Consider the following 11,148-nt stretch of genomic DNA (forward strand, 5'->3'; position numbering starts at 1 on the left):
GGCACGGCCCACTTTTGCTAGTTAAATGGTTTTCAGAATTCTGAAATACGTTTAGATGCTCTGATGACCAGGAGAACGGCTGCTTTACTCCAAACAGTTTCACTGTATGAACGTGGACTGTGTGTGAGACCTTTAGGATGTGTAGAACAACTCACAACATTGATTAATAGGGGTGTGACGATACACTTAGCTCACGAGAAGATATGACACACGATATTGGGTTCAGGATATTTTAACACTGTTTTTAAGAAATCTTCAATGAAGGAATATCCATCCATCGTCAATCGCTGGGCCAATCAGTCAATCGCAGGGGGCCCGAGCCAATCCCAGCTGACATTGGGCGAAAGGCGGGGTGCACCCTGGACAGGTCGCCAGTCCATCGCAGGGCCACACATAGACAAACAACCAGTCACATTCACATCTAAGGACAATTTAGAGACACAGGGAGAACATGCAACTCCACACAGAAAGGCCTGGGACGACTGGGGTTTCGAACCCATAATGTTCTTGCTGTGAGGCGACAACCAACGCACCACCCGCCGCCCATGGTGGGGCGACAATATGCATGATTTTATTTGACCGAATGCCACAAAATGCAAAACAATGCAGGTGCATTTAAAATGTTGCTAGCATATATTGTTCGTGTCTCGCCTGTTACTAGAGGCTGTTTACACCTGGCATTAAAATTAGTTTTGGGTGATCGGATTGCAATCCGATAGGGCTTGACCACTTAATACTAAAGACCTGAGGACAGATTGGGATCCAATCAGCAAAACCACCTGCCCATATACAGCAACTATATGGGCGGGAAAAGCAGTTGCAAATAAAATCCAACAGACAGACAGCTGACAGAGCAAACCATCAGCTGCTGGGGGTGCTTCAGAAACAGTCAGGGGATCACAAGAGTCAGTAGGATTATTCCTCTGAAGATCATGGCTGTACTACTATATATAGAGTATAGTATATATATATACCATATAGTATTGTATTTTCATCGCAGTTGTTTTTGTTGTTGCAGAAAGTAGCTAACGTTGCTCATGAAATTACACTTGGATCTAAATTGTTTCTTTTACTTCTCCCAGACCCACATACTGTGGGAACTGTTTGGTTATTCTAACAGTGAATGTAATGCCTTTGTGTCAGGCAGAAACACAAACATTCTGTGGGAGGACATGAAAAGCAGCTTAGGCTAAGAGCAAAGTGCCACTCCCCAAGACTGGATCTCTTTTTGGCAAAGAGTTAAACTGCATTCTTAATGATAAAGACAAAACAATGCAATGATTGGCTGTACATACATTAATGTTACAGAGTTTCTATGTGTAGATTACTAGTTATTATTTTATTAAACCCTAATTTAGCCTTTTGACAGATTCATTGATCTACTAAAATAGTTGGGGCATTGGAGTTATACTGTGTGGCTGCTGTGCATGACAACGCTGCAGAGACTTCCTGTCTGAAACCACCAAGACAAAGAGAGCAGAGGGGCTCAGAAAGGTGCATGGCCAAAGTATATTGAGAGCTGATCGTTGACTGCCTTCCTTACAAGATCCTTACTTTTCTCACAATGTGTAATAAACAACCTGCAAAGACATTTTGGAAAGACACATATTAAGGTCTGTCAGATTGGTTCCCGCCATGTTCAAAATGTGGATTCAAAAATGTTGTGTTGGCGGTCTTATTACCGCCCTGCTGTGAGAAGGCCAGCCCTGCTGTTTCTAACCATGCAGCCGGAAGGAGACATATCTGTATCAATCATGCCTGACGTTTAAATGTCCATCTTAAATTTCAAAATGTATAGTATGTTAACAGCACTTGAGATGTGAGCATGCTGACTACCTTACTGTCACTGAGAGTTTAATTAGCTTTTTTATTTGCTTTTGAAGTAACCACTAAGACGGACCCAATAATGGAAAGTTTCTCTTTCTGTTACATTTTACTCACAAATTCTCCCATGCACTCATTCTAACACTAGGAGAGAGAGAGTAATCACACTTGAACCCCACAGCCCATCATTTTTAAAGTGTATGCTCAATTTGCATCTTCTAGAATGCTGTCCAATGACAACAACTAATCTTCCAGTGTGTTCACTGTACCAGTGTCAAGGTTTAAATTATGACAAGGAAATGAGACATAACTGATACAAAGCATCTCCCACTCAGTAGGGGGTATTAAACAGATGGGTGTGGCCTGTTTCTCTGATCCTGTACACACTGTCTATGATGGAAGTAGCGTGTTTTATGGTTTGAGCAGTGCAACATAACAGATACACAGTTTCTCTGCAGGTCCTCCACAGTTGGTACTGATTTTGTTTTAATGCTAATTTTCTATTGTGAATGCTAAACTACCTGAGCCCACAGCCACCACAGAGATAGGTTGTGTGTAGTTGTGTGTCTGTATGTTGTAAACCATAACATACGTTATAACTGTAAACCTAAAAATAGTGAAAGTAGAAGAAGATAGCACACACATTGACAACATGGCTCATAAGAAACCCTTGGTGCCAAAAGCACCTATTTCATTTGTTTATTGCAAGGCAAGACTTGACATTGAGTATAATGAGGTGAAATTAGACAGCAAATAATACATTTTAATAATAGATTTATAGACAAGTTCTTCTTACACAGAAATAGATGAAATGTTCCCAGCTCTATTGCCTTACACCGGAGTACAAACATTCACTCTGTGTGTTATCCTTCCGTCTAGTTGATGTGTTGACCTTGAGTTCCCTCAAAGCTGCGTAATGGAGGTTGTCTGAATCTTGGAAATCCTGGTAATAAAATATAATTTTAACATGTAATCACCATAGTAATGCAGGTCACTTGTCTGATTCAACATGAACATACCATCAGCAATGCCAGTACAGTATAATCCACAATGATATAACAGCACTTACAGAAGAGTACCTTTGTGCTTTACAAATAGACCTTTTCCACAGCAACAAAACGACTCGTTACTAAACATGTAGTTCATATTGGCATTCACATTCAGCTATTTCAATGAAATACAGTCACCGGCCACTTTATTTGGAACACCTTGCTAGTACCCCCTTTTGCTTTCAGAACTGGCTTAATTCTTCATGACATACTTTCAACAAGGTGTTGGAAATATCCGTGAGAGACTTTGGTCCATATTGACATGATAGCATCACGCAGTTGCTGCAGATTTGTCGTCTGCACATCCATGATATGAATCTCCCATTTCACCACATCCCAAATGTGCTCTATTGGATTGAGATCTGGTGACTGTGGAGGCCATTAGAGTACAGTAAACTCATTGTGAAGTACAAGAAACCAGTTTAAGATGATTTGAGCTTTGTAATATGGTGCATTATCCTGCTGGAAGTAGCCATTAGATGATGGGTACTCTGTGGTCATAAAGGGATGGACATGGTCAGCAAAAATACTCAGGTAGGCTGTCGCATTTAAATGATGCTGGTACTAATAGGTACTAATGGGCCCAAAGTGTGCCAAGAAAATACCACCACCAGCCTGGATCGTTGATGCAAGGCATGATGGATCCATGCTTTCATGTTGTTTTTGTAAAATTCTGACACTACCATCTGAATGTTGCAGCTAAAATCGTAACTCATCAGACCAGGCAATGTTTTTCCAATCTTCTATTGTCCAATTTTGGTGAGCCTGTGTTAATTGTAGCCTCAGTTTTACTGTTCTTAGCTGACAGGTGTGGCACCCGGTGTGGTCTTCTGCTGCTGTAGCCCATCTGCTTCAAGGTTGGATGTGTTGTGCGTTCAGAGATGGTATTCTGCATACCTTGGTTGTAACGAGTGGTTATTCGAGATACTGTTGCCTTCTTCATCTTGAACTAGTCTGCCCATTCTCCTCTGACATCAACAAGGTATTTTCGTCCGCAGAAGTGCCGCTCACTAAATATTTTCTCTTTTTTGGACCATTCTCTGTAAACTCTAGAATGTTAACAAGCAACTGAACAGGTGTACCTAATTAAGTGGCCAGTGAGTGTATATCCAAAATGTACCTTAACTTAGTATCGCATAATTAGTTTCTCAAAAGTTCTGGTTATGGGAGGCTCCGTGTCATGGGTCGCACGTTCCCGTAGTGGAACAGACCCAACAGCTACTGTGTGCCATATGTATTTTAGTACTGAATTGCATTCATTTGCAGAGGTGTTACTTTTTTCACCCCCGATCCATTGTTGTCGTTCTCTAATAAGCATTGTTATGGTGGTGCGATATATCAAAAATACTCACCCCTGCATTTGCAGCCAAGTCAGCAGAAGATCTTGAGTCTGGTTTAACAAAAAACAACATAAGCCTTCAAAATTCACTAAGTTGGTGTGGAGAAGATGAACGTTATGATTTTACATAACTACTACTCAAGTACGATGGAACACAAAGCACAGCACAATAGCACAGCAGCATACATGAATCAATAAAGACCCATACTACTCCATCTACTTATGGCCTCTTTAGTTAATAATCGTATAAACTGGCACAGTTTTCCACAAATTGATGACTGAAAATCTTTATGTGTAATTTGAGTTGCTGATAAGATGGAATAAAAACTATATTCCCACGGTGTGCATAAGTAATTATTATCATGGAATAGGTTGATTTCTGACGGTCTTGTTTGATTTGGTTAACTTTACTTTTTGTATCAACTTCAAATAGTTGGGCCTCCACTATACAGTACATAAATACAGTAAATGACAGTTAGCTTACCTGTATTTTGGCAGCAGTTTTTGTTGTTCATTGTATAGGCTGCATACGCCAGTACAACAATCAGGATGGTGGTGAACAACAAAGCTCCAATCAAGAAGTACACCAAGACAAAAGAGTCCGCTTCATCTACAGATCCAGGAGACACAACAGAGCTGTAGAATACTGATACAGTATACACTATATGAAACATCTGTTATAATGTTACTTACACTCCAAGTCCAACTTTTTGTGGTCTCCAAACAGTATGTGTCCACATGAGGCAACAGCACAGTATGTATCAGCATGAGAAAGATTCAGGCTCTCCAGTGGCAAATTGTAGACACAGGTGTGTGTTTGTGTGCTGGAATTCCTCTCACACTGATCGTTCCTGCCTCCATAGGTGTAAATGAGTCCTGGATGAGATTCTTCAGAGTTTTTGAACCAGTAAACACTGTGTTCTCCATCACAGGTCCCAGTGTGTACTGTACAGTTCAGAGTCACAGAGCCTCCTGGCTGGATGGGCTCAGATGCTGACTGAAGGACCAAAGCTGGTATGTTAAAACCTGAACCCTTTACACTGACAGTAGCACCCTCTACAAATTCCATATCGTATGCATAGGAACCTGTACAGTAGTAAGTAGCTGAGTCTGAAATGGATAAATCCGAGATTGTCAAGTGATTTTTACCATTTCCTGTGTCTAGTGTGAAACGAGGGTTGTTCTCGAATTCATTACGAAAGTTGCCATTTTTGTCATGTTTATAGAAGGTAGAGATGAGCCATGGCTTCTGTCCCAGAGTTTGCTTATACCAGTAAAACATCACTGCGTCACCTTCGTAGAAACATCGCAAAGTCACGTCCTCACCAACATTAGCTGAATAAAAACCACTGTCTTGACGAACATATATGGAAGATTTCTGAGTAGTTGTCTGAGCTGAAGAGAAAAAGATCCAGAAAAAGCACGTTTAATTCAATGATTAAGTTTTTAATAATGTCTGCGTGCAAAGTTTGTAAATACAAATACAGTAACACCAGACAACTTACCCATTCTTCCCAAGAGCAGATAAATCAGATACAGAGCAAACCCCAGAGGTGTCATCGTGTTCATTTCGCCGTGTTGAATGAAGTGAATCTCAATTCTCCGCTCTACAGAGAGAAGAATCTGTTTGATTGGCTAACAAGAAGCAACACCTAGAATCCTGATTTGGAAACAATGAACACACGTTCAGTGCTGCTTTAAATGCATTGCATTAAGCAAGACCTGCAAGCTTAAACAGGTCTTCTGAGAGACGCTGATGGGAATTCTTTTTCATTAAACACATGTAATGAGGCTTTAAAATGTTCAGTCAGAATGTGGCAATATCAAGACTCACTTATTAGACTTTGTTACTTGTACCAGTTAATGTTCTGTAAATGGTTAGTTGGTGTTAAAAATAAGTCATAAAAGTTTTAGGTTATGCAACATTTAAAGTACGTTTCTCAAAGATGTCTTCAATCTTTTTTTTTTTAATAATCAAGGTTAAAAAGTGCGAGTAGTTGTGATTGCTCACATGCAAATTGCTCACAAATCAGCTGTTTGGGTGACATTCAACCTTCCATGTATCAGAAATGGTGTGCTGGGTCTATAATATCCACAGTTCTTGTGAAACATGTTGTCAGTGCCAGCACAGACAGAATGACACTGTGTGGGACAAAAGCTGGCCAGAATATTTGATCAAAGATAAATCAAATGAAATAGCCAGTGCCAACAGGAAGAAGGTGGAGGTGCTGTAACCTAATAGTATGCCCATGTTACATCAGCAAGTTAAACAACTTATGTTTGTGTGGTTATTATTAGTTCATGCGGCGAAGGTTACTGGTAACAGTAAGAAGTTATGTAGGGATGTTCATTGCCTCACCTGCTCCTACCCAAGCACATCATGACCACTGTTTCAGTGATAGTAAATGTAATGATTGTGTGTTTGCTGTCAGGCAGAAATACCAGGTTTCTGTTGGTGGATATGACAAGATGTTTAGGCTAACACCAACATGAGCACATCACTCCCTAAACACGGCTGACCCTGATGTTTCTGGCAATGATTAGCTGTACTAAACTGCACCCTAAATGATTTTGAGAAAAACACTGAAATAATTATATGTTGTAGATTTACTAGATACTATTTGACCAGTTCAAGATAACTCAACACTGTTTTAGCTCTTATGACTGATTGATTGATCATGAAATATATTAGAGAGCATCAGTAAATATTGGAATACGCATTGATAAGTTTGATAGCTTAAATAATATCTTCTGACCTTAAAATAGTCTGGGCATTAAAGGCATACTGTGTGGCTGCAGTGCATGAAAACACTGCAGAGACTTCCTGTTTGAAACCATGAAGACAAACATGGCCAGAGTATACTGAGAGCTGATCTATGACTGTCGACCACACAGAGGCTAAAAAAAGATCCTTACACCTCTGGGCTTGTGGTGCAGCTCATTTACAGTAAACAACCTGTGAAGAATAACAGGCATCGCCAGTACACAAAGGGTCGGCACTCACTAATGGACAGATTGGTTTGTGCCGCATGCAACATGTGTATTTTATACACGAGCACGCTAACAAGGCTTTAAGGAGTCGTGTCTGTAGCAAACCTGCTCAGTGTTTGCAAAGTCATATCGATTGTGTGCCACTGACTCTGAGATAGTGTTGCTGAGAGATGGTTGCACTTTTGCTTGACTAACCACAAACAAGAAAAAAATGATTTGTGTTGTGAGCAACATTACACTACACATGTACAGACGGTCAATGATGAAGGTTTTGCTTTTGTAAAATCAAGTGCCGCTCATGCCGTGGGTTTGAACTGTTGTTTTTATATTCATTTTCCAGGCGTGCAAACGGTATCTCTCTCTCTCTCTCTCTCTCTCTCTCTCTCGAGTCCACAATCACCACAGTCATCAGGTCAGTTATGTGTGGTTGTGTGTTTGTACATGGTATGGTGAGAGTGGAAATACGGCACCTATCTCGCATCAAAGAGACCTGGGTTAACTGTTGCTGAAGGAACACGTTTAATTGGTGCTTTACAACATTCATTACATGAAGGTGACATCTGACAAACTTGTTTCTTCTAGTAAGAGAGAACAAACAAAGCATGTCTGCTCTACTGCCTTACACTAGAGTACACACATTCACTAGAGGTGTCATCGCCCTGTCTTCTCGGTCTGTTGGCCTTGTTCCTCCTTAAAGCAGCATAATGGATGCTTTCTGCTCCTTGGTAACCCTGGGAATAAAATAAAAAGGGCTTAGTTGTGAAATTAGTATTTGTCTCATGACTGATATTGACAAGTATTGAAAACAGAATCACTGAAAATATACAGTCTAAATCAAAACAAATTAAAAAGCACTGCTAAAGTAACTTCAATTGTGAAGGTAAACAGGTAAATTACTTTTGTAGAGTGGCATTAACTCTGCTGTTGAGGTTTTTGTATTTTAAGCAGTGGATAACCCTCCCCAGAAATAATATAAACTAGAACAACAACAGCACCAATTTCAGTCTTGCACAATGACTGTCAGCCACTGATTTACATTCTACAATCAGTCCTCACAAGGGTATGTAGTAATTAAAGCAATATATTAATTATCCAAATTGTTTGCTCTTTGCTCTTCAGTGTCAATCCTCATGCTGTTAAAATTGCTACATTTATAGTAGTGCAACACTTTGAAATACTCACTTCTACATTAGGAGCTGAGGCAGTTGAGGATCTTGCTTGAGGATCTGGTTGTGAAAAAAAAAAAAAACTCAATTCACTGTGCTTGTGGCTTGAGGAACAGAATATTAACTTAAATGAATCACTGAAGACCCGCAATAAAACTACTTCATAACACCAGGCAGTCTATATAATATACTGTTTTAATTTCTGAGCTCTATGTAAAAAATAAATTGTCGTGACTGGCTTTATTTGCCATGAGTGACTAGAAATCTGTATCCATGAAGCACATTGCAACACTAATGATGTTTGCAGCTGATTAAACGCACACTAATAAACATATATTTCCATGGCATGTATCTTTAGTGCGTTTTCTGCAATATATAAATGAACATATTAAAATCTAAATACATGCTGATGTACACACTTTTTAGGTTGTAGTCCACTTGCTGAGTGAACAAGACCAAAAAAACTGAAAGAATGACAGTTAAGCCTACCTGTGCATTGGCAGCTGTTCATCTTGTACATTTTATAAGCCGTGTATGCCAGGACAGCAACCACAATGGTGGTGAATGTCAAAGCTCCACTCAAGAAATATACCAAGACAAGAGAGCCCCCATTTTCTGCAGACGGATATTACAGAGATTTCCATCTTTTAAAAATAGGTTTTTCAAATTTGATTAGAAAGTAACCATAACCATTTAACAAATCTTTGCTAGAATGTTAGTTACCTTTGAATTCCAGCTTGGTCCCGTTTCCAAACAGTATGTGTCCACATGAGGCAACAGCACAGTAGAAGGTCCCATTGTGAGAAAGATTCAGGCTCTCCAGTGGCAAGTCGTAGACACAGGTTTGTGTTTGTGTGTTGGAATTCCTCTCGCACTGATCGTTCCTGCCTCCATGGGTGTAAATGAGTCCTGGATGAGATTCTTCAGAGTTTTTGAACCAGTAAACACTGTGTTCTCCATCACAGGTCCCAGTGTGTACTGTACAGTTCAGAGTCACAGAGCCTCCTGGCTGGATGGGCTCAGATGCCGACTGATGGACCGAAACTGGGACTTTCAAACCTGAACCCTTTACATGGATAAAAAAGCCCTCTAGAAATTCATACACGTATGAATAGCCACTTATACAGTAATAAGTAGCTGAGTCTGATATTTGCACATATGAGATTGTTAAGTGATTTTTACCAGTGGTAGTATCCAGTTCAAAGCGTGGATCGTTCTTAAAGTCACCATTCAAACTACCATTTTTGTCATGCTTATATAATTTAGACACCAGCTGTGGTTTCTGACCCAGAATTTGCTTATACCAGTAAAACATCACTGCAACACCATCTTTATAGAAACATTCCAATGTCACGTCTTCACCAAAACGAACTGATACGAAACGTAAAGATGATGATTGTTGATGATGATGAGCTGTCGTATCAGCTGAGGAGAAAATGGAGACCAAGCAAATGCACAATTAACTTGACTTGCAGGATAATGTAGATGACAAAATGTAGTGCAAGCAATGTTTTGAAGAAAAAAACATGACAACATGAAAACCTCCAAAAGTTACAACTTACCCATTCCCCCCAAGAGCAGACATGTCACATACAAAGCGAACATAGGAGGTGTCATTTTGGAAAAATTGCCGTGGTCCATTGAGAGACTCTCTATACGTTCTCTGCTTTTCAGAGGCAACCCTCTGTTTGATTGGCCAATCAGAAAGACTCTGAATGATCACATGGTCAGTGAACAGAATTTGCAAAGATTTGTTTTCAAAAGGGTGTCAGGACCTACAGTATTTAGGAAATGGACACAAAATCCACGTGTTATATATCAGGTTCAGTTTGCACACGAAACTAGGGATGTGCATAGGGATCTGATATGCATCTCGATGCATTGCCAATGATTTGATAAATTAAAGATACATATAAAACAACTACCAATGTGGTACGGTATGATTCACCCCCATTGCGATTTGATTTTATTCAACACAATGCGATATGACATGATGCAAAAGTAGTACAAAAATAAGTATTAAATGCTATTCAATTAAACATGGTGGCAGACATGTCACATCATGTCACTGCTTCGGGTGAGTTAGTTTTTAGGTTAGTCTTGCTGCTGTGTACTTCATAGCAACACGGCATGTTTTGCAAATTACATGCATTTTGTCTCTCTTGAAAAATTCCTAAGGGTCTCCAAACATTTGATTTGTAGGAAATAAATCGGATTTCACTAAAAAAACAATACATCTTGCGTTCATCCGAAATTGTAACCAATGCACCTTGAACTTGTGTACTTGAACTTGAACGATGTGAATCAGTTATCTTACCATGCCTACATTAGAACAATGTCTTCCGAAGTCAGTGTAGTAGAATTGGCCGTCATGAACATGATAATACTACTGAAACATCTGCCCTTACGTAAAGGCTTCTTCTAACCTTAAGCAGTGTTAAATGCACACAAAATGAGACTGTAAAATGCCTTAAGATAATGGTGCGTTCCATTTACCTTGGAAGTTGGAGCTCGGAACTGGTAATGATGTCATACCCGAGTTGACCAAGATTGATGCCTCTGGCCACAGTTAGCAAAATCAGCTGATAAGGCATTACACAGTATTTTCCACATACAAACATCGTAGCAACATGCCTACAGATAAAAGTTGGACAGGACTGTGTGTACAACTGATGAGAACAAATAAGACAAAAGTGCAATAAATAGTATATTAATACAGCTTTCACTACTGTTCATTCCAGTGGTAGCCAACTTGGATGTTGAGGTCAGGGTTGGTGAG

General features: G+C 39.8%; 2 protein-coding genes across 2 annotated transcripts; both read right to left on the reverse strand.

The window, feature by feature from the left end:
* Positions 1–2,581: 2,581 nt before the first annotated feature.
* Positions 2,582–5,843, reverse strand: LOC119912856. Its single transcript, XM_038732082.1, has 5 exons — positions 5,718–5,843; positions 4,906–5,607; positions 4,697–4,822; positions 4,226–4,263; positions 2,582–2,767 (listed from the first exon to the last, which is right to left on the reverse strand). Exons 1-5 carry the CDS (start codon positions 5,779–5,781, stop codon positions 2,648–2,650), a joined length of 1,050 nt encoding a protein of 349 aa, XP_038588010.1. The 5' UTR covers positions 5,782–5,843; the 3' UTR covers positions 2,582–2,647.
* A 1,855-nt stretch (positions 5,844–7,698) lies between these two features.
* LOC119912860 lies at positions 7,699–9,986 on the reverse strand. The gene is made up of 5 exons (XM_038732087.1): positions 9,932–9,986; positions 9,093–9,794; positions 8,859–8,984; positions 8,386–8,429; positions 7,699–7,934 (listed from the first exon to the last, which is right to left on the reverse strand). Exons 1-5 carry the CDS (start codon positions 9,984–9,986, stop codon positions 7,815–7,817), a joined length of 1,047 nt encoding a protein of 348 aa, XP_038588015.1. The 3' UTR covers positions 7,699–7,814.
* Between the last annotated feature and the right edge of the window lie 1,162 nt (positions 9,987–11,148).

Source organism: Micropterus salmoides, unplaced genomic scaffold, assembly GCF_014851395.1.
Source record: "Micropterus salmoides isolate LMB-PRFRI ecotype aquatic unplaced genomic scaffold, ASM1485139v1 Ms_hic_scaffold_2, whole genome shotgun sequence".
Taxonomy (NCBI): domain Eukaryota; kingdom Metazoa; phylum Chordata; class Actinopteri; order Centrarchiformes; family Centrarchidae; genus Micropterus; species Micropterus salmoides.

Excerpts from the sequence above, each read along its gene's own strand:
- LOC119912860 (XM_038732087.1), bottom strand. The coding sequence starts at position 9,986 with ATGACACCTCCTATGTTCGCTTTGTATGTGACATGTCTGCTCTTGGGG. Across the intron at positions 9,795-9,931 it reads TCTGCTCTTGGGGGGAATGG|CTGATACGACAGCTCATCAT; the intron begins GTAAGTTGTAAC and ends TTTTCTCCTCAG. Across the intron at positions 8,985-9,092 it reads GACCAAGCTGGAATTCAAAG|AAAATGGGGGCTCTCTTGTC; the intron begins GTAACTAACATT and ends ATCCGTCTGCAG.
- LOC119912856 (XM_038732082.1), bottom strand. The coding sequence starts at position 5,781 with ATGAACACGATGACACCTCTGGGGTTTGCTCTGTATCTGATTTATCTG. Across the intron at positions 4,823-4,905 it reads CAAAAAGTTGGACTTGGAGT|ATGAAGCGGACTCTTTTGTC; the intron begins GTAAGTAACATT and ends CTGGATCTGTAG. Across the intron at positions 2,768-4,225 it reads ACTTGGCTGCAAATGCAGGG|GATTTCCAAGATTCAGACAA; the intron begins GTGAGTATTTTT and ends TTTTATTACCAG.